Source organism: Cucurbita pepo, chromosome 6 (genome assembly GCF_057944985.1).
Source record: "Cucurbita pepo subsp. pepo isolate OVF chromosome 6, ASM5794498v1, whole genome shotgun sequence".
NCBI classification, from domain to species: domain Eukaryota; kingdom Viridiplantae; phylum Streptophyta; class Magnoliopsida; order Cucurbitales; family Cucurbitaceae; genus Cucurbita; species Cucurbita pepo.
The window spans coordinates 1,458,066-1,479,407 of NC_141803.1; the positions used below are offsets into that span (position 1 = coordinate 1,458,066).

General features: G+C 38.7%; 5 protein-coding genes and 1 pseudogene across 7 annotated transcripts; 4 read left to right on the forward strand and 2 right to left on the reverse strand.

Moving 5' to 3' along the window:
* Positions 1-1,105: 1,105 nt before the first annotated feature.
* LOC111796986 (protein ANTAGONIST OF LIKE HETEROCHROMATIN PROTEIN 1) lies at positions 1,106-3,087 on the forward strand. The gene has a single exon (XM_023679827.2). The coding sequence runs from the start codon at positions 1,358-1,360 to the stop codon at positions 2,831-2,833; it is 1,476 nt and encodes a 491-aa protein (XP_023535595.1). The 5' UTR covers positions 1,106-1,357; the 3' UTR covers positions 2,834-3,087.
* LOC111796994 (nuclear speckle RNA-binding protein B-like) lies at positions 2,918-6,794 on the reverse strand (annotated as a pseudogene). Its single transcript, XR_015421330.1, has 8 exons — positions 6,644-6,794; positions 5,812-5,928; positions 5,429-5,746; positions 5,115-5,176; positions 4,807-4,888; positions 4,062-4,385; positions 3,657-3,969; positions 2,918-3,251 (listed from the first exon to the last, which is right to left on the reverse strand). The product of XR_015421330.1 is annotated as a nuclear speckle RNA-binding protein B-like (transcript).
* A 761-nt stretch (positions 6,795-7,555) lies between these two features.
* Positions 7,556-16,501, forward strand: LOC111796985 (25S rRNA (cytosine-C(5))-methyltransferase NSUN5). Of its 2 annotated transcripts, none has more exons than XM_087124598.1 (14): positions 7,556-7,896; positions 8,770-8,828; positions 8,955-9,005; positions 9,413-9,548; positions 9,818-9,903; positions 10,179-10,277; positions 10,390-10,443; positions 10,736-10,880; positions 11,134-11,195; positions 11,490-11,577; positions 11,684-11,764; positions 11,854-12,015; positions 12,113-14,533; positions 16,098-16,501. In XM_087124598.1, the coding sequence occupies exons 1-13, from the start codon at positions 7,650-7,652 to the stop codon at positions 12,373-12,375; spliced, it is 1,533 nt and encodes a 510-aa protein (XP_086980724.1). In that variant the 5' UTR covers positions 7,556-7,649; the 3' UTR covers positions 12,376-14,533; positions 16,098-16,501. The 2 variants fall into 2 exon arrangements, with proteins under 2 accessions (XP_086980724.1, XP_023535594.2); XM_023679826.2 differs by having other exon boundaries at positions 12,113-12,430.
* LOC111796993 (17.9 kDa class II heat shock protein-like) lies at positions 12,535-13,203 on the reverse strand. Its single transcript, XM_023679837.2, has one exon. The coding sequence runs from the start codon at positions 13,201-13,203 to the stop codon at positions 12,733-12,735; it is 471 nt and encodes a 156-aa protein (XP_023535605.1). The 3' UTR covers positions 12,535-12,732.
* LOC111796992 (uncharacterized) lies at positions 14,531-16,073 on the forward strand. Its single transcript, XM_023679836.2, has one exon. It carries the CDS (start codon positions 14,771-14,773, stop codon positions 15,815-15,817), a length of 1,047 nt encoding a protein of 348 aa, XP_023535604.1. The 5' UTR covers positions 14,531-14,770; the 3' UTR covers positions 15,818-16,073.
* On the forward strand, positions 16,213-21,289 carry LOC111796991 (omega-amidase, chloroplastic). Its single transcript, XM_023679834.2, has 11 exons — positions 16,213-16,353; positions 17,409-17,771; positions 17,859-17,975; positions 18,100-18,324; positions 18,675-18,768; positions 18,911-18,985; positions 19,506-19,584; positions 20,152-20,167; positions 20,562-20,642; positions 20,763-20,845; positions 20,925-21,289. The coding sequence occupies exons 2-11, from the start codon at positions 17,493-17,495 to the stop codon at positions 21,001-21,003; spliced, it is 1,128 nt and encodes a 375-aa protein (XP_023535602.1). The 5' UTR covers positions 16,213-16,353; positions 17,409-17,492; the 3' UTR covers positions 21,004-21,289.
* Positions 21,290-21,342: the final 53 nt, after the last annotated feature.

Here is a 21,342-nt window from a genome sequence, read left to right on the forward strand (position 1 = left end):
AAGGAAAAAGAAAAGTAAAAAACCGCGTGTTGGCAATCCCAAGTCACCGCTTCCAACGAACGACCGCCCTGAGTGGAAGCCGTAAACAACCATATTCTACCATTCCGTGTTCACACTTGTCAATCTTCAAAACCCTCCTAATCAAACAACTAATTATTATATTATTTTTTATATTATTATTTTTTTTAAATATTCCATTACTTTTTTCTCCTTTATTTGGCAGGTTTTCATTATATTTATATCTTTACACTGTTGGGCCCCACGCCTCCGGTTTCTATTTAAATTAATAAAATAAAATGGAGGGAATCCAATTGACTTTCACAGCTCGAGTTCACAATTTATATGATTTATTATTACAAATATAAAAATTTAAGAATTTAAAGATTTATTTCACACAAATATACAATTTTAATTAGCAATTTTAAAAGTTAAAATATTTATATAAAATAGTATTATTCCTTTAGAAAAAAAAAAAATGGATTCTAAAAACTTTGGAAAGATTTTACATATCCCTTTAACTTTTTTATTATTTCAAAACCATCCTTAATCCAATACCAAAGACCTATGAAATTATAAAGTGATATCTACTAAATCTTTAGTTTGGTATTTTTTTTTTTCAGATATTTCATTTTTGGCACTTAACAAGATTAACACGAAGGACATCTTTACAATTATATGAAAAATACGTTCGGAGTTTTGGAAAATAAAATAAAAATGGTTATACTTTACCTTAAATCCCATAATTTATCCCTACTTTAAGATGTAATTTCATAGACCCCCTATCAACAAACATCTATCATACTTATTATATAGTATTTTGCAATATAAGTAATATAATCATACGCAAACCAAAAATAAAAACTATATATTTCACATCATGGGAAAAATCCAAAATGCTAATTAATTCCATAATTAAAAAAATAAAAATAAATATATAAAAAAAAAATAATAAAAGGACGTTGAGTTTGGATTTGGAATAACCAAAGTTGTGTCCTCACCGACCACCACAGATAAATTATGTGGTTTCCGCCATACGATGACGATCCACCCATCTTCTTCAATCTTTTATTTATTCATATATTTTTGTTTATAATTTTTTATAAAATTATAATTTTGTATTTCGATTTTCAAAAGCGTTGTGGGTTTGTTTCGGCGTTTTGGGGTCTGTAATCTGTGTGTTCACATTGGTGAGTCAAACCTGTAATCATGAACTTCCAAGGGAAGGTGTTGAAGAAGAATTAGCAACAAAACCCTCACCACAATTCCATTTTTTCCATTTCTAAACCCTTTTTTTTTTTTTCTCACCAAACCCGTAATTCATTTCGTTTCTTTCAAATTTCTTGACCCTTCTTCCCCGATGAATGATTCCACCAACGGCGGTGCGAGGAAGAGGAACAGAGGGGATGAAGCCGATGAAGACGATGGTTCAATCGGAAAAAATGGCAGAGGGAAGGAGTTGAAGGGACTGGTTACTTCTCTGTTGCTGTTGGATGAACAGGAGAAGTATGAGCAGGAAGAACACGATAGAGCTTCCATGGAGGCGAAGGTTTCGATGGAGGTTAATCACAGGAAGAAGACGAAAGTCATGGATGATTTCTACTCAGAAGCTCAAGATTATTACTCTGAAGTCGAAGAATCCGACCGGTTGAAGCGAAAGAAATCGCGATTAGCAGCCAACTCCGTCGCGGTTGCAGCAGCTTCCGATGGATTACAGAAGATCGAAATCGTCAAATCAAACAAACGCGGCGGCGGCGGCGATGGCGGCGGACATCACCGGAGACTATGGGTAAAAGACAGGTCAAAAGCCTGGTGGGATGAATGTAACAGTCCGGATTATCCCGATGAAGAATTCAAGAAGCAATTCCGAATGGGAAGGGCAACTTTTGATATGATTTGTGAAGAGCTTAATTCCGCCATAGCCAAAGAGGACACGACTCTTCGAACCGCCATTCCCGTCCAGCAAAGAGTCGCCGTCTGTCTATGGAGATTAGCCACCGGCGACCCCCTTCGAGTCGTATCAAAGAAATTCGGGTTAGGTATATCCACCTGCCATAAACTGATACTCGAGGTCTGCACCGCCATTAGAACAGTGCTAATGCCGAAGCACCTGCAATGGCCGGAGGAAGAAACTCTGAGAAGAATCAAAGAGGAATACGAATCAATTTCCGGGATCCCTAACGTCGTTGGTTCAATGTACACCACACACATTCCGATCATCGCCCCCAAAATCAGCGTCGCAGCTTATTTCAACAAGCGCCACACAGAGAGAAATCAAAAAACATCATATTCAATTACAGTCCAAGGAGTCGTGGATCCGAGAGGGGTGTTCACCGACGTGTGCATCGGTTGGCCGGGATCAATGCCGGACGATCAAGTTCTAGAGAAATCAGCTCTGTTTCAAAGGGCAAACGGGGGACTATTAAAGGGGGTTTGGATTGTTGGGGGCTCAAGTTACCCATTACTGGACTGGGTTTTGGTACCTTATACACAGCAACATTTAACCTGGACTCAACATGCTTTCAACGAGAAGATTGGGGAGATTCAGAAGGTGGCTAAAGATGCCTTTGCTCGGCTGAAGGGACGGTGGCGCTGCCTGCAGAAGCGGACGGAGGTGAAGCTTCAGGACTTGCCGGTGGTGCTCGGAGCTTGCTGTGTTCTCCACAATATTTGTGAATTGGGGAATGAGGAAATGGATAGAGAACTCTCAACAGAGCTTCAAGATGATGAAATGGCTCCTGAAGTTGCTTTGAGGTCAGTGTCCTCCATGAAAGCCAGAGATGCCATTGCTCATAATCTGCTGCACCATGGCCTTGCAGGGACTTCTTTTCTTTAGCTAAGGAACTCAGAATCTAATCCTTTTTGGGTATCTGTTCGTTTCACAGCCTGAAGCTGTTGCCCATTTCACTAATGGGGTTCCTTTCTTCTTCTTTTTTTTTTTTTTCCCTTCTCTAAATTATTTTTTCATATGTTCTTGTTATGAAATTGAAATCACAAAGAAATATTTGTAGTTTAGAGCCATATACAGGTTAGATTACTAGACATGACAGACAGAATGGAATTTAAATGAAATGTTCAATTCTTTTTAAAGCTTCCTTCTTATTCTTTACCCTTTTTATGTGGGTGTGTACGTACCTGCACCAGCTCCATTTTTTGGGGTTTCCATCACGGTCAATGCTTTAGTTGGAACAGCTTTAATTGGTATCCCCAGCCCCAAGGCAGGTCTTGAAGCACTTGTTTGAAACTTGCATAATCTAAAAATAATCAAAAGTCGGAGAGTTATTGAATTCAAACTTGAGATACCAATAAATTTATGATCTTGGAATCAAATAGAACACGATTGTAAGACTAAACCTATGAGATTAAATTATGCTCCATACATAGCTTCTAAGCGCATTTAGCTTAGAGATAAATTAAAAAGATTATCTTCCTTATATTTTCAATCAATTGCTCATTCATAATTATTATATATATAAACTAGATCTATACATAAACTATTAATAAAAATAGTGTCACAAAAAAATTATAAAAAATAACATAAAACAATTTAAAAATGAGCACGTAACCATATCAATATTTAAAGGTCAACTATAACTCTAACGTAAGTTAGTCAATAAAACTTCAATTATCATCTTAAATGTAGATGAGTTGATTTTTACCTATTATTACTCGATAATGGGATTTAACTTTGTATCCCTTATGATCGGAAATTCTAAGCTTTCAAACCCCACAAGCTTGAAAAATGTGAACTTTAACCCCTTGTCCTCCCCCTTTCTCTGTAAAACTATTCTTGAGACAAAAGATTTATATATATTCACATGGGTTATAAATTTGTAACTCAGAAATACCCCACTTTGGGTGTGGGTTGGTTTTATGTGAAAATAATCATCATTCACATAAAGTTTATTACCTTCGTCAGGAATCTTTATCCCTATGTCATTTTCATAATCCAAAGCAGAAGATGTCTGAAACCTGACAGGCAGAACAAGATTAAGAAGTCATCTGACTACAACTTGCTAGCCAAAAACAGAAACAAAAAAAGTCGCACTGATCAATGACAATACCAAACATGATTTTTATTTTTGGAAAATGGCTATTTGATTCTTCTCTGGGCTCATCTCGGCCCACATCAAAAACTGAAAACTGTTGTAAGATCAGATATGGTGATAACCACCATTTTGCCAAATGCTTCATTTGAACCATTTTATTCTATATTCTGTCTGGGAATAAACTTCTACTATTTCACAGGATCCACAGGGCACCTAACAGGAAATCATACTTGTAAGTTCATCGCCCGTCATCGTGGTTAGATGGTAAGCGGAAAGGAAAATGTGCAAATTGAATCTTCAAAGCAGGGGAATCAGGTTTTTTGTCATCGAACTTGTAACCTGCAGAAAATCATACATCAGATTATCTAAACTTATATGAAGCATTTGAAGAGTTGTCCTAGTTCATTTAGAGAAATTCATTGATCGAGTGTCCGTTCATAAATAATGTCAATGGCATCATTAGTTAAAGAGGTAGTGGGAAAGGAGAACGGAGGCATTATTTTGGTGAGTGATTTAGGAGTGCCCAAGTACCTGAAACATTTGGTTTATCATACAGTTTGGCCATCCTTTGTCTTAGAATCCGGCGCAATTGTAGTGCCAGATATACTTAGCTAAATACTAGATCATAAATTTTATGTACCAAGCAATACACAATAAGAATCCCTAAATACTGCTGCACGTTTTCAGTTTCTTCAAGCATTTATCTTTACGTTTTGACTTAGATTATCACCCGTACAGAAAGGAATAAATCATACAATACCTTGAAGAGCTTCCATTGCAGCCCGGGCATATCTTGCTTCAATGAACTCAACAAAACATAATACCGTAGCCTTGTCTCCACGCTGCAGTTCAAATACTCGTTATAACAGAAGAAATGTACAATGACGTTTAAGAACATATGACAGAAGAAAAATAATACCATAAAATCTGAGCACAAGGACACAATAATTATAAACAGGACCTCCACCATAGAGTGCATGCAGTTGTTAATTGCCAATGAAGGCCTTATCGTAGTAAAACATGCCTCCATAGTTTAAATTTTAAAGTAAAGGGAGCCTGATAACTTACCCGTCTGGGCTCCTTGTGAACAACTCTGATGTCTTTATAGCCAATAAATGGGCGGAAAAGATCTTACAATTCGAAGTTAAGATATGACAAAACATGACTACGTGACAATAGTTCTGTCTATTGCAATTTACGTCCTATTTTCTTTGACTAAAGTGACATCAAGAAGACAACAATGGTTGTTTTAAGTTTTAAGAGAAGCTCAACTTGTTTGGGATGCTGCCTACACCCTAGGAAAGTTAAAGCACAGGGTGTAAATAAAGTTGGAGAGACAGGAGAAATAGTAACAAAAGTAAGCACATGAGGCAAAAGGATACGGCCTACTTCTCTCCTAGTACAATCTGTAGGAAGTCCATCAACGAAAATAATGTTTGATTCCCGAGACGAAATTGGATCGCAATCAGCAGTTCTGAGACCAAGAGAATTGGCCCTTTCATGACCTATTTCTGCCATATCCATCAGTCCTGGACTATTGCCCACTGCAATATCTTGTCTTTGACTTGCTAATGAATCTTCAAATGGAGATCTGTAGCCTTTTGCACTCGAACTGCCCCCAATAACTGGTTCCGGGTGATTACTAATGGTTCCTACTTCAGTATATCCATAAGCTCCCGGTCCTGATGAATTTTTCGACAGTCACAAGTCATGCAAAGCACTCATTAAATAAATATATTTTATGCTAAAGATAAAATTCTTACATGTTTCAGCAAATCATCAGGAGGGATGTACCATTGGTCAATAGAGGTTGAATTAGGGTAAGATGTCAAAGGAGGTGCTTCAGAGTAGGTTGAAAGGCCAGACCTCGCTACACTTCCTGCTGCATGAGCCAACAATTGAACATTAGCTTGAAGTATGCTGTTCACAGAATCGGTTAAATCTATAGACCATGTACTCCACACTTCACATCGCATAAGGAGAAGGGAGACTTCCATTTCCCATCTTTTTCTTTAAGGAAAATCAATTAGCCCCAGATTCTTCCAAGCCAGACCCAAAAACGAGGTACGTGAATAGAATTAAATATTGGTGTGAATAAGCAATGAACAAGGGAATTTTATGGAATGACTAGGTTGAACCACTCGTATCCTAAAATACAGCAGCTGAAATGATTCAACAGAAACTAGCCTTGCAATTGCTCCATATAAATGATTCAACAGGCCGATACTACAGTATCATAAAAATTTTCCAAGCAAAATAATACACTACAGTCATCGAGCAGTACAAGGAACAATTCACATGATCAACCCTATGGTACCTCATCCAGACATCCTCTAACGCAACGATTACCCAGAAAGTTGATGGTTTATCTTTTCGCCTATATTCAGTACAAATGCAACTGGCCAAAAGCTTATTCTACTTTAATTTTTCTCTTTAAGCTCGATTTCGTTCACCTGAGCTACTTTTCGTTCCATGCTGCCAATATTCTTCCGATCAAGTGTAGCAGTGATTCTAAACAATGAAATCTTGTTCCAAGATCGAGTAAATGGAAGAAATACAAGAGGTCATTGAACTAGGGTTCCATATGAGATGAGTACCTCTATCTGCTATCTGCTATCTGGTATACGCATCCTCTCCCATGGCTTGGCCGTCTGCTCTGCTTCCGCTGCAACTGCGACCTTCCCGCGGTCTCGTCTTTCTCCGGTTCTCCGTAAATGCTTAAATTGGCCAAAATACTTCCAACATTAAATTTTCAATTATATCTTATATCCTTCACAAAATTTATTTTTGTTTTCAGAAAAAAAAAAAAAATAATAAATAACAAATCTTTAGAATATAAATAAAAATTAACCATTATTTATAGTTATATGGAATATTAATACCATTATTACTATTTATTTCACACCAAAATATTTTATAAAGATTGATTCTTCAACATTAATTGTTAAATTATTTTACTTATGTCCTTTAAATTATACTTTTGTCCATTTTCATTTTATTTTTATTAAATTTAACTTTTTTAGTTTTTTTTAACAAAATTCTGTTTCTCCGAATAAATAAATAAAATAAAATAAAATAAAATTTTAGATCGTTATAATTGATCTAGAACAATAATATAATATTATGAATCATATCAGTTATAGCTATTTTCGTTTGCCTCCCAAATATGATTCGTAGGGTTTTACATTCACTAAGACTGCATTTATCAAGTGAGTAAGAGAGAGCGATTCAATGTCTTGCAGGTTCAACATCATCAACACGAAGGTCGGCTACCTTAAATGCTAGAAATGGAGTATCGAATAAGATATCAATCCTCGAATAGAATGAAACCCTAATATATATATATATATATAATCCCAATTAGAGTATAATTAATAAATCCTAATTAAAACATAAGTCATTTTCGCAAAATAATATTTTAATTATTTTTCAAGTACTATTTGACCTAAGTAAACCCAGTACAAGAGGTCTTAATTGGAATTTAACACGCTGGTTTATGCCCATGACTTTGCCCTATGATACGACGTCACTTCACAGCACAATTGGGCTCAGCGACCTTCACAGGGTCCCGATTGGAGTTTGGAGTGTGCCTTCTTGGTAGCCATGGGGCGCGTTAACCCCAGAACCAAGCCATCGGTGGCGGGAACTGCCGGTAAATCAGAAAGTCGGCGGATGAGCAACGCGGACCGTTCGGCATACTTCGCTAGGAGAGAGGCGGCGAAGATATTGCGGCGTGTTCTTGAGGGTGATGCTCACCGTCGAGCCGTCGCCTCCATTAAGTCACTCGTTTATGCTCCGTCTGTTCGGAATAAGAAGGGTACATTCGCTCTTGTTTGCAAGACTCTCAAGTGTAAGTTCTGAACAACGACTCTTTCCCGCCATGAATGCTGAAAAGGATTTTCAAACGATTCTCGTGTAGGTATCAGAAGAAAATATTGGTTTTAGTTCAACATTTTGTTTTGCGATTGAATAGGAGTGCTAGGAATCTTGCCCACTGTATAAAAACTTTCATGAGTTTGCTTTGGTTTCTTGTATTCGTTACTTATAAACCCATAATCGTTCCCTAAATTAGTCAAAATGGGGCTCACTCCCAACAATTACAACAATCATTAACAATCCTCCCCTTGAATAAAGTATACCATAGAGGCTCTCCACAAGCTATGTAGTCCTCAAACAGCCTCCCCTTAATTGAGAGCCTCCCCTTAATTGAGGCTTGACTCCTTTCTCTAAAGCCCTCGAGTAAGTACACCATTTGTTCGAAGTTTAAGGATTCTATTGATATGGATTCTCTGGATAAATTAAGGGCATTCTAATACCATGTTAAAAATCACGAATCTCCACAGTGGTATGATATTGTCCACTTTGAGCATAATCTCTCATGACTTTGCTTTTAGTTTCGTTACGATGGAGATGTATTCCTCAATTCTAAACCCAACATCATTCCCTAAATTAGCGAAGGTGGGACTCCCTCCCAACAATCCTCAACCGCCTTATATTGTATTGCAACAGTTTTTGCTCTACAACTTCGAACTGTATTGATAGCGTAGCAATAGATTATCTGGGAAATTGAAATCCTATTTATTTGATGTGAATGATTATGTGACAAGCTCGGTAAATCATCTCTTTCCTCGCCCTTCAGTGGTGATAGCTGCGGTGATGTAGCATAACTAAAAAGGTCCATTTTGTAGCTTTCTGAATTCTCTTGCTTTGGTTGTATTATTAGACCTCCCTGTAATCAAGGAAGTACTGGAGGCTGCTGATTTATTGAGCAACAAATGGAAGGTACTCTTGCACCTTCTTTGTAATTCATTTGCTTCATACATATTTCTTAAGTCTTGGATAATTCTGTCTTGATAGCTTTCTCACTTACCACAAACATACCATAACATTAATCTAATATTGTTGCAGAGGCAGAAGGAATTAATTTATGTCATCATGTATGATATCCTCCTAGGCCAGGTATTTTATTCACCTTAGATCAAGACAATATCAGTTTATCATTCAAAGGTCGACTCCGAAAATGTTTTTTGATAGTTGAACAAGCGGGGGTAGATTTATTGTTGCTCAAATTCTGTGTCGGCCATCAAGATGTTTTCAAATTTATTTACTCGAAACCAGTTTTGTCCATTTCAAATTTATTTACTCGAAACCAGTTTTGTCCACCTTCAATAGTAACTTATATCATCAAGAGTTACTGGGTCCGCTGGGAGTTTGGAGGTCGGATCATGTATTTCAATACCTTGGATAAATTATTGTTACAATAATGTGTCTAATGAATATGTAAAAACTTCTGCTACTGAGACTGCTGCAGCTTGCTTATTTTACATTTGGTGATGATTGGCAATATTTTATGGAACTATGCGTAGAAAACTCCTTTAGCTGGCGATGCAGAGAAGTTTCTTATGCGGCAGCAAAGCGCTTTACAATCTGTGGTTACACAGCTTTTGTCAAAGAGAAAAGCAAATAATATTGAAGATTTAATAGCTCGTGGTGATAATCCTGGTAAGTGTTCTTTATGATTATGTTGTTGTGCTGATTCTGCCCGGTTCGAGAACTTTTTAGTTTTCTGTTTTTTACTCGCATTCTTAGTCAAATTCTAAAAACAAAACAATTTTTCGTAGTTATCAAAACTTGACTTGGTTTTTTAAACACGAGTAGAAACAAATAACAAAATGTAAAAACTTATGAGTAAAAGTAGTGTTTACAAGCTTAATTTTTATGGTTATCAAACGGGTTCTTAGTTATTATGCCAACTCTGATCTTCAATTCAGGTGTTTCAAGGCCTCGTTTTATCCGTGTGAATACTTTGAAGATGGATGTTCACACAGCAATACAAGAATTAGGCAAAAGATATGCAGTGAGTTCCAAAATCTTTCCGAATTGTTGTTGATGTGTTTAAAAGTAGTGTAGAGTTCAATAGCCACAGCAGAATTATCTTCACTTATTGCACACTTCATCATTTTGTAAATTATTAATTATTCTAAGTGCCTCCTAGCCCCTTTAATCCTTTTAAAACATGCATAATGGATGCTGGGATAGAATTTGTCCCGAGTTTTATTGTTGGTAAGGTTTGTATTCCATTTGGACACTTCAGAAGAATTCCTTAAAGGTGCTGGTTATTATGTCAAATAGGTTCAGAAGGATGACATGGTTCCTGACCTCTTGGTACTTCCTCCAGGCAGCGATTTACATGATCATCCATTGGTTGCAGATGGGAGTATCTTCATGCAAGTAAGTCCCTAGTTTTCTTCAGTCCAATTTATCACGAAACATGTATTAAAGGTCAAGGGTTGCTGTTCTTTCTTTCTATTGTATAACAACAAGTTAGTACTGATGTTTGTAGGGGAAGGCTAGTTCTATGGTTGCAGTAGCCCTTGATCCCAAGCCAGGATGGGAAGTAAGATCACTTAGCCTGTACTTACTGTCGAGCTCACTTCATAATTTGGATCGATTTCTATGGTTTCTTGGTTTCTCCTCGCTCTTTTCCACCTTTAATTGATATTACAAGTTCTGTCGAACAACTTACTGTTTTACGAACAACTTAACATCCTTTATGGAGTATGAACTCGTGTTTTATTGCCTCTTTTCTTTCCACCACTTTATCACCTGTTTCATCTTTGTTCATCCTCCCTGTAGCTTGATTACTTTAGCGTTGATACTTTCCGTTCTGATATTTTGTATTATTGAAGGTCCTTGATGCATGTTCAGCTCCGGGTAACAAAACTGTCCACCTTGCCTCTCTCATGAACGGAAAAGGAAGGATCATTGCATGTGAATTGAACGAAAACAGGGTCAAACGCTTACAACATACAATCAAACTATCGGGAGCTTCTAGTATCCTTTGTCGATAGTATATGGGTTTCGTAACTAGCAACTCTCTATCCATCTGCAATTTTACATCATGTTGTTTGCTCGAATTAGATAAATCACTCTGCATATGAGCCTTTCATTTTAATGGGTTGGAGACTAAAAAGTAACATGATGTCCCCGTTTATGCCCAGCTAATTTCCTGGATAGTTCCTTTATTGATTCCAACATGTTCCTGTAAATTGTACGTTACCTTGATTCAACTTAACCTTGGTGCAAGATATAGAAGTTTTGCATGGGGATTTCCTTGCTCTTGATCCAAAAGATCCTTCGTTGTCCAAAGTAAGTTCTGCTCCGATCCGCACTGATCATCTTTTGTTCAGTTACACCCTCCTGTTCTTTTAAACGATGGCTTCTCTGATGTGGTTAGATTAGCCAAGCATTACAGCTTTAAGCGTTTACAAGGCAATTCCATTGCCCCTTGGTTTTGACAGAACTATAGAAATAATAAGTAATAACCACAGCCATTATTGCTTAGAAATTAGAATAGTTTGCGATTTCTATTTTTTGCCACGGCATACTGATATTCAGCTGGAAAATGTTCACTCTTGCATCATCCTCTTTTGATTTCTCAAGGTCCGTGCCATTCTTTTGGATCCTTCCTGCTCTGGGTCTGGAACTGCAGCTGCTAGATTAGATCATTTGCTCCCGTCACATGTTGAAGGTAACTCACTCCTAGCCGTGTAATAGTTAGCACAATTCGTAATCTATTATCTGCTATATCTTCTTCTGGTTAGTGCTACCTTCATCTGTCTTCATGAATTGTGCAGGGAAGAGCTCTGGGGATGACCTTGAACGACTGGAAAAACTCGCTGCCTTTCAGAGGAAGGCTCTAGCTCATGCATTTTCCTGTGAGTTCAGTTTCCTATGAGCAATGTATTCTCCTATAAAGCAATCCTTTTTCTATTCGCTGCTCATGACTAACGTCATCTCCTCGCAGTTCCTGCCGTAGAGAGAATTGTTTACAGCACTTGTTCTGTTCATCAAGTTGAAAACGAAGATGTTGTCCACTCATTATTACCTCTGGCTGAATCGCATGGCTTTCAACTGGAAACTCCGTTCCCACAGTGGCAGCGGCGAGGTCTCCCAGTTTTCGCCGGCGGTAAGTATCAACAGATTGTTTGGCGTCTTTTTTTGAACTCGCCCTGTTCAAATTAGAGCTATTTAGAGAACTTTTGGATTATTTTCTCATTATGCAGCTAACCATTTGCTTCGAACCGACCCCATCGAAGACAAAGAAGGATTCTTCATAGCACTATTTAAGAAGCAGAACACGACGCACCCATTTCCCCAAATTTCTAGTAGAGATAAAAGCTCCAGAAATCATGGCGGAAACGTCAGGAACAGTCGGGCAGTTGCGTGCCTTCCTACCAGCATGTTCAAAATGTGGATGTATGCACATTCAAAGAGGACACGACGGAGAAAAATCCACACTCCATCCAAAACCAGAACAAGATCTTGATTATTCTCAAAACAGAGCACAGTAAAATCTTCAAAGTTTCAACATTTTCGCTCAGGTTAGTAGAATTACAATTCAAGCCTAGCTTTTCATTGTTTATCTTTATGTTTAGAACATCGCATAGCGTCTAATTGACTGTGTCTCATATCTATACGATAGACATTTCTTATAAAACCTTAAAATTTTCATTAAAGTAAGCATTTCAAGCACACACTACAGAGGTAACCCCCACATATCGGCTATTACGACAGCAAAAAGGAAAGGGAAAATAAAACACACACGTACACCATGGTGCCATATCTTGAAAACCCATGATCCAAAGTTCAGAAGTAGGAATCCATCCATAATACTCCCGCCCCATCAATTGACCTTGACCTCAACGATCTTGGGCTTCTTAGGCTCCGGTGGTGGCAACTTTTGCACAGTCACAGTAAGCACACCGTCCTGACAAACCGCCGTAATGGCATCCGTGTTGGCATTTTCCGGCAACACAAATTTCCTCATAAACTTGCCGACTCTTCTCTCCATCCTTACGTACTTAGCCCCTTCTTTCTCCTCCTCCCTCTTCCTCTCGCCACTTACCAGTAGCACATTGTCTTCCTCTACCTGAACCTTGATGTCACCAACCTTCAACCCCGGCATGTCGACGACAAAAACATAGGAATTCGGATACTCCTTGACGTCGGCCGGAGTGGCTGCCATGGCCTTGGCGTCCCGGACGTAGGTACGGGTCGGGGCGCTGAAAGACTTGTCGGCGTCGTCGGCGAAGTCCATCACCTGCTGGAGGGTGGAGAAGAGTGGGGAGTCCAAGCCCATGACTCTGAGATCCATCTTTCTCTTGTTTGATGCTTAGGGAAAGAACACAGGAGAAGGAATGTTGGCGCAAAGGAGAATGTTGTTGTAGGAAACGTTATGGAAGAGATGTTTTACTTGAGGGGAAGGGTGACCGGTTGGTTCGGTTTTATATGTGTCGTGAATGAACTTAAGGAACCGAAGGAGGAATTTTCTGGAAGTATTGAGAAGAGCTGGAAGGAGGTTCCAGGAGCTTCTGTCGCATTCCTCGTTTGGATTCTGGAAGTTAACGGAGTCAATAGACGATAATGACCTTGTCATTTGCGAATATTACGGAGGGAAATTTTTATTTGGATTAATAATTTAATTTTTTCTCAGAAAAAAATAAAATAAAGCGATTTTTACCTGAAATTTTAATTTCTACAATTTTACATTTCATTTAATTTTAAATTTTCAATTTCATAAATTAAACTCTTTAATTTCAATAAAATAAAGTTTTGTACAAATAAGTTTAACCAATGCACAGATGACCCAACGGCGCTACATACGTGGCTGTCCATCTAGGAAGCTACTCTCCACGTGGCCTTGAACCTGGAACGACGTGGTATTAGCAGCCGAAAGCAATTCTCCGACGTGGACTAACGAAGATGCTTGGCCCAAAAAGACTGACTTTCGTAATGGGCTTTGAGAATGGATTGGCACAAATGGGCCTGAGGCAGTCTCGGCCCATGTTTCGTAGGTCGGTACCCCACAGAATTCCATTTCCCCCATAAAATGTGAACCATTACCAAGAGTCAATGGTTTCCGTTGATCGCACAAAAGCCGGCCATGGATTTGTAAATGGATTGATCAAAAGCTAAGCCGTCACCTTTTTGAACATGACTGTACAGAAGTGATGAAAACTGAAGCCTTGAGCTATTGGCATGTGTGTCGGAGAAAAACTATGTGCCGATCCGGTTCTGTTGCCCGAGTCCCTGCTTCTTCACCGCCCCCAACAATGGGATTTCAATCAAACCTAAGAATGCTTAGCCTCTGGCTTTCGTTTTCGGCTTTTGGTTCATCCTTAAAAGAGGTTAATATCTAAAAATGACCTCGACATGGTAATGGACACGTGTCCACCCTCCTCGATCCTCAAAACCCTCGCGAAAATCCATAAATCTTGTCCTTTCTTTCTTCTTCAGATCTTTATATTCCTTCCTTCGCCTCCATTTCCGCTCTCGCTGCTTTCTGGGTTTTCTACAGACCCTTTTTCGATTTGGGTTTGTGTTTGTTTGGCGCTGGAATCACCTGATTTCCCGTTTCTCCCCCTTTGCCTACGCGGGTTGATCGTATTGGATTCTGCCATCTCACAATCCATTTCCAGACAAACGTAAATACTCCACTTATTGCTGTTTTTGTCTCTTGTAGTTCATCTTCTGATCTCCCTTTTTTTGTTTCTATGATGACCCTTTTCATTTGGGTCTTTTCTGTATTTCATTTTTGAAGTTTTGTTTCTGTAAATTACTTCTCTTACACGAGATAGGAGCTTTGATTACATAATTTGTAGAAGGAAGACGGTTCATCTGGTTTCTGGGGTGGTTTGTAAGTAGCTTTAGAACTGGCTAAGATGAGCCTAGATGCCGCTGAGGATGAATCCACCTCTGAAATTCATATTCCAGCAGAGATTGATTGGGATATGTTAGACAAATCCAAATTCTTTTTTCTGGGTGCTGCTTTATTTTCAGGTGTATCAACCGCCCTTTATCCTATTGTTGTTTTGAAAACTCGACTTCAGGTTTCTTCTACCAAGTTATCCTGCTTTAAAATGTCATATTCTATCATGCGCCATGAAGGCTTAAGAGGATTTTACAGAGGGTTTGGAACCTCTTTAATGGGAACTATCCCAGCTCGAGCCTTTTACATGGCAGCTCTTGAAGTTACCAAGAGTGGTGTTGGAAGTGCAACTATTAGGCTAGGTCTTTCAGACACCACAGCCATGGCTATAGCTAATGCAGCTGCAGGGTTGAGCTCTGCCATGGCTGCTCAATTGGTCTGGACTCCAGTAGATGTTGTAAGCCAACGACTAATGGTTCAGGGCAGCTGTATCAATGCTAAGAACAGTGTTTCTAATCTTAATTCTTGCGTTTATAAAAACGGTATCGACGCGTTTAGAAAGATCATTTATGCTGATGGCTTGCGAGGATTATATAGGGGATTTGGGATTTCAATATTGACATATGCTCCATCAAATGCAGTTTGGTGGGCTTCTTACTCTGTAGCTCATAGATTCATTTGGAGTGGTCTAAGCTACTACACAAGTAAGAAGGATGAGAGTTGTATAAGTGGCTATGGTTTTAAAGCAGATTCTAAGGCAACAGTGGCAGTTCAAGGGTTGAGTGCAACCTTTGCCAGTGGGGTTTGTGCTATGATAACAATGCCATTGGATACCATCAAGACTAGATTGCAAGTTTTGGATGGAGAAGAAAATGGCCAGAGACGCCCTCTAACGGCGTTGCAGACCGTAAGGAACTTGGTGAAGGAAGGCGGTCTGAATGCTTGTTATAGAGGGCTTGGACCGAGGTGGGCTTCCATGGCTATGTCTGCAACCACCATGATCACAACCTATGAGTTTCTCAAACGGCTATCTGCTAAGAACCAAGATCGTTTGAGCTGATCGCTCGAGCAGACGATGACAGATATACAAAGGATACTTTGCAAGTTACATGATTGCCATTTTCCTGTATTGCTGGGTAGACTTGGTTCAAGATCATACTGAATATGGCATGAAAACTTGTAATGTTCATACCTCATCAATAAGGCACTTCATTTTTCCTTTCATTTCTCTTGTACACACGCTTGTGCTAATATAAACTAGTTATCAATGATTTGTATTATATACTTCCAAGAAATATAATCTTCTTCTAGGCCTATCTTATCTAGCTTCTTTTTCGAAGTTTGTTGTTGGGCGAGGAACTCGAGCATTGATGATTATTGCCTCTTGCCCGTGGTCTACCCCACGGATCGATTCGGGAGGCTTCATTCACTCTAAGGTTAGTTCGAGGAGTGTTGATGATTATAAATTGTTAACTTTTCTCTCTGAAGATCTAACAGGAACTTGGAGAAATTTTCAAATGTTTCGAGCCGGGCCGACGCTAAGAGATGTGGAGTTTACAGAATTCAGAAGCTTCTCTGAATTTAACATCTTCTAAAGTGAGAATCCATTGTTGTTTATGTCCTTAAGCTTGGTGTTTATCTTCTAAAGTGATTACGTATTTCCTTAATATCGTCTGTTTGTCTGGAGGATGGTGGTGCATACTGCCTTTTGAATTTGATGTTTATTGGACTTTCTCCATGGATATTCTCCTTTCTTGTGTTCCCATTTGGAAACATTTTTGGTAGCATGGTTACGAGGAAGGTTCTCAGTTTATAAGGGTGTGGAAACCTCTTCCTGTTTTAAAAACGTTGAGGGGGAAGCTTGAAAGGGAAAGTCCGAAGAGAACAATATCTGCTAGCGGTGGGCTTGAGTTATTACAAATGTAATCAGAGCCATACACCGGGCTGTGTGCCAACGAGTACGTTGGGCCCCAAGCGGGGTAGATTGTGAGATCCCACGTCGGTTGAAGAGGGGAATGAAACATTCCTTATAAGGGTGTAGAAACCTCTTCAAGTGCGAGGGTATTCGTATCTCAATTTTTGTTATGGGTCACCATTATACTCTTTCAAATCCTAATTTTTACATGATCTCGACGTTCCCGATGACGGGTTTTGACGGGTTTCGCCGGGGAAGAAGTAATGGCTGGAGGGTCTCACAGTAGAACTCCGATAATCCACGTCAGCAGCGGCAGCTTCATCAGAAATGGAAGAAGGGTGTGAAACTGAGATTGTCGTCGGTGAATAGAGGGTAATTCCGATGGAATTTCCTTAACGGGAACTCGCCGGGATTCTGAGTGAAGGGATATAATTGTTAAAGCGCGGGAAGTAGTTTATTGCAGTTGGCGCTGGCGGGCGGTTGGGTTTTTCGAAAGAAGTTAGCACCAAATTGACTTATTATACAATTTTTTTAAAATAAAAAAACTATTAATTAAAAATAAAAAATTTATTATATTCACCAGGCAGTTTCAGAATATTTATTTTATTGCAATTTAGTAAAAGTAATTAAATAAACTTTTTTTTTTTTTTTTTTTTTACCAATTTTAAAAAGTAATTTCTATTATTCCACTTTTTATAAAAAAGCACTTTTACGTTGTTCCCTAAACTATGGACAGATTATCCATCGGTTCCATCTCAAAACGACGTGGTAGCGAAACTTGGTAGAGCTGATCATTGAAACGTCGTCGTTTGATCTGGAGATGAAAGCGGCCATTTCTTCGTTGATTAGCTTCAGAAATTTCGATCTCCACGAACCTTCCCTCTCCCGCTCTATTTTCCGGCAGCTCCCTCTTCTTCTACCGTCTAAGTTCCCGGTCGTATCCACCGACGCCAAGGCCAACGGCGCCAATTTTACCAGCCTGCACCAGAAGTTCCGTTTCCCCTCTATGAAAACCTCGCCGATTATGGCCTCATCCTTCAATCCCGAGCGAGCTACATCTCCGCCTGCAGTTCCGCCGCCGGTACCTCCAGTCACCAAGGTCAGTTTGTCTACTTTACTCATTCTCACCTCGGTTTTGTTTCGTTAATTAATGTTATAGTGGTATTTCTTGCTTGTTTCGACGTAGTTTAAAATCGGGCTATGTCAATTGATGGCGACGCCTGATAAGCAAAGGAATATTGAACATGCTCGTAAGGCCATTGAGGAGGCTGTGGAAAAGGGCGCCAAGCTTGTTGTCTTGCCGGTGAGTTCTTAAGTTTGAAAGTTATTGTTAGTTTGGTGTATTTTAAGCTTTCCTGGTGGTATTTCGTGGTTTTAGGCCTTCCGTTCTGCTCGTGACTTGTTTTCCCCGCATATTTCTGTGACAGGAAATATGGAATGTTCCTTATTCACAGGATACCGTATCACTTTATGCCGAGGACATTGAAGCCGGTGGTGATGCCTCCCCTTCAACAGCAATGTTATCTGAAGTTTCGCGTCGTTTAAAAGTCACAATAGTCGGCGGCTCAATTGTAGAGCGCTCGGGGGATAAAATATATAATACTTGTTGTGTTTTTGGCACTGACGGAAACATGAAAGCTAAACACAGGAAGGTAAAAAAATGATGTTAATGCATAGTTTTTGAGTCTTTTGATGGCATTGGCATTCAATGTGGCACTAAAGATATTTCCTGATTTGCTTGTGGATGACGGGAGGCCTTGATGGTTCTATTTGGTTATTTGGTGTAAAATCACTTTTAGGGTATTCCTCAGTTTGTCTTCTGATACATTTTTCTGTTTGAGTTTTTATTTTGTTGTTAGGAGATGGATTTGGTAATTCAATGCTTCAAGTGTTTTACAGGAGAAACTGTTAATGTTGTTTAGATTAATCTAACTAATCTAGAGGATGTTTCTTTGTTGGTAGTTCATCACTCACAAGTTTATTGTGCCATTTTCAACTACAGATACATCTTTTTGATATTGATATCCCCGGAAAAATCACTTTTATCGAGTCCAAGGCCATCGCAGCAGGTCAAACACCTACTGTTGTGGACACAGGTCGGTATGTGTTTTTTTTTTTTACTTTTCATGGAGGTTCTTGTAACTGGCATGTGATTAATATAAACCTAACTAAAATTACATTTCGTACTCCTAGTGACTATTATGTTTTCGGAAATTAACTATTTGCTGGTTCATGCAGAAGTTGGACGTATTGGTATTGGAATTTGTTATGACATTCGTTTTCCAGAACTAGCCATGATATATGCTGCAAGAGGTTTGGCTATTTCTTGTCCAAAATTTCCAGTCTCCTATGACATCTTGTCATGTCTTCTAATACTGAAGATTACCGTCATTAGTACTCTAGGTTATTACATTTAATGAATAATCAATTACAGTATGCCAATAGTAGTGACCTCCCTCTTATATAATATATTCCTTGTGACATGATTAATCCTATACAGTAAATGGTGTATTCTGCTGTAATATTCGTTCCTTTAAGCTCAAGTTTCCATCTATAATATTGTCAGATATTGATTATGAGGATTTAACTTTTTCAGTATTTATGTTAGTCATCTCTTATGTTGGTCAGAGCAGAGATAAATTGTGTGTGTATTTGGCTTGATAAATATGATCTAATAAAAGATGTATCTTTGACGTGTAAATCTGATTGTATTCTTTAACTCGTCTGGCATCTCGTAGATTGTTGTGGTGGCCATACAAAATCAATCATGATAATTTTATGTGGACTATCAGGGCCATTTTTGGTGCTGACACTAACAAATTGTTAACATCAGGTGCTCACTTGATTTGCTATCCTGGGGCATTTAACATGACCACTGGACCATTGCACTGGGAGTTATTGCAGCGCGCAAGGTATAAGCTTCTATATTAATTTCTGCCTTTATGGTTTGTTGCTAATGGTAGTTTACATGTCTTGATGTTGTGTACATGCTAAATAGTATAAAGATGGTTTTGATCTCCAAGATGGGTGAGTTTTAGTTGATACTCTGTACATGATGCCTCAAAAGGCAGATCAAGATTCTTTCTGGGATATATTACTACAACTACCAACAGTTGTGAGTACATAGTATGTTGGGACCTGATATACTGGGCCATCTACTGATAAGGGTCATCTTTTATCTAGCAAAGCCTTTCCTTTGAGTGCCCCTTCCCTCCCCTAGGCAGCCAGGTCTTCAGAAAACCATTGTCGGCTTTTAAGAAAAGGGGGAAAAGGAAAATTTAACTTTCATTATATTGTGACAACCCCGTAGTCTGCTGTTTGTCCATCCAATAATCTGATTCTTTTGGTCCATTTTCTTTTAGATAAAATTGTATTGGATCTACTTAATTTTGGAAGCGTTTGAAATTGTATACTATATTGTAGCTTATTGACATACTTGATTGTTTTAACTGATATTTGTGCTTTGATGTTTTATGCAGGGCTGTAGATAATCTGGTATTCTACGAGTGATATCAATATGGCATGATTGGTTGTGTAGCTGAATCCATAATACTTCATAGTTTAAAAGAATAAAAATAAAAATGCTGCATAGCTCTTTTTATCTTTGGGGGGGGGGGGGGGTGCGTAGAGTGGGTGGAAACCGAGGTTTCATTAGGAGAAATGAAAGGATATCAAAGGGCATACAAAAAAGAAAAAAAAAAGAAAAAAGAAGAATAAGGGCAGTCCCAAACCACAACCTACAAATAGTTAATGCTTGATAAATGGTTTGCATATAACGTCATTGAGTGTAGCATAGTTTCCAGAAACTTAAGGAAGAATCTTTCCATCTCGTCTGTGAACAGAACAATCTTAAATGACATTTTTACATTGATATTTTTTTGTTGTTCAGTTGTATGTGGCAACATGTTCACGTGCTCGAGATGTTGATGATAGTTATGTAGCTTGGGGCCACTCATCCCTTGTTGGACCGGTAAGTCGATGCTGTAGTCCAGCTTTGTTATTCACTTATATCATGCAACTTAAGCCATTATATTTTTGAGTTTCGAAAGTCCACATCTCAACTCTAGTCATGGTATAATGCATGTTGCAGTTTGGGGAAGTGTTGGCTACAACTGAACATGATGAAGCAATAATCATATCTGAGATTGATTATTCGCTTATTGAGCTTCGAAGGTGATCTTTCTTTCAGACATTTTAAGAAGTGTTTTTCATTCATTATTCAACTCTCTCTCATTATGCTAAAACCATTCAGGACTAACCTACCACTTCTGAAGCAAAAACGTGGGGATCTTTACCAGTTGGTAGATGTTCAGAGGCTGAAATCCGAATGAAAGGTGCAAGGACTGCTTTGAACACTCTTTTGCTTAAACTTTTTCGGATTAGAATAAACTTTCTGCTACCGCACAATCCCTACTTGTTTCGAAATACTTCCACTACAGACTACGACTGTAGGTGCTGTACTGCTGCGGATTTGTGTGAACAGGCACCTCCCTCTTAAAGTTCCATTATGCTGATGAGTAACGCTCCATGTCTGTATGTTTTACATAACTCATCAAGGTTCAGCAGTTGGCAATGGCACAAATTTAACTAATAAAGGCTTATGTAGGACCAATATTACCCTCCGTTCTAAATTATGCAAAATGGGGTTGAAAAGGAAAAAACTATTTTAT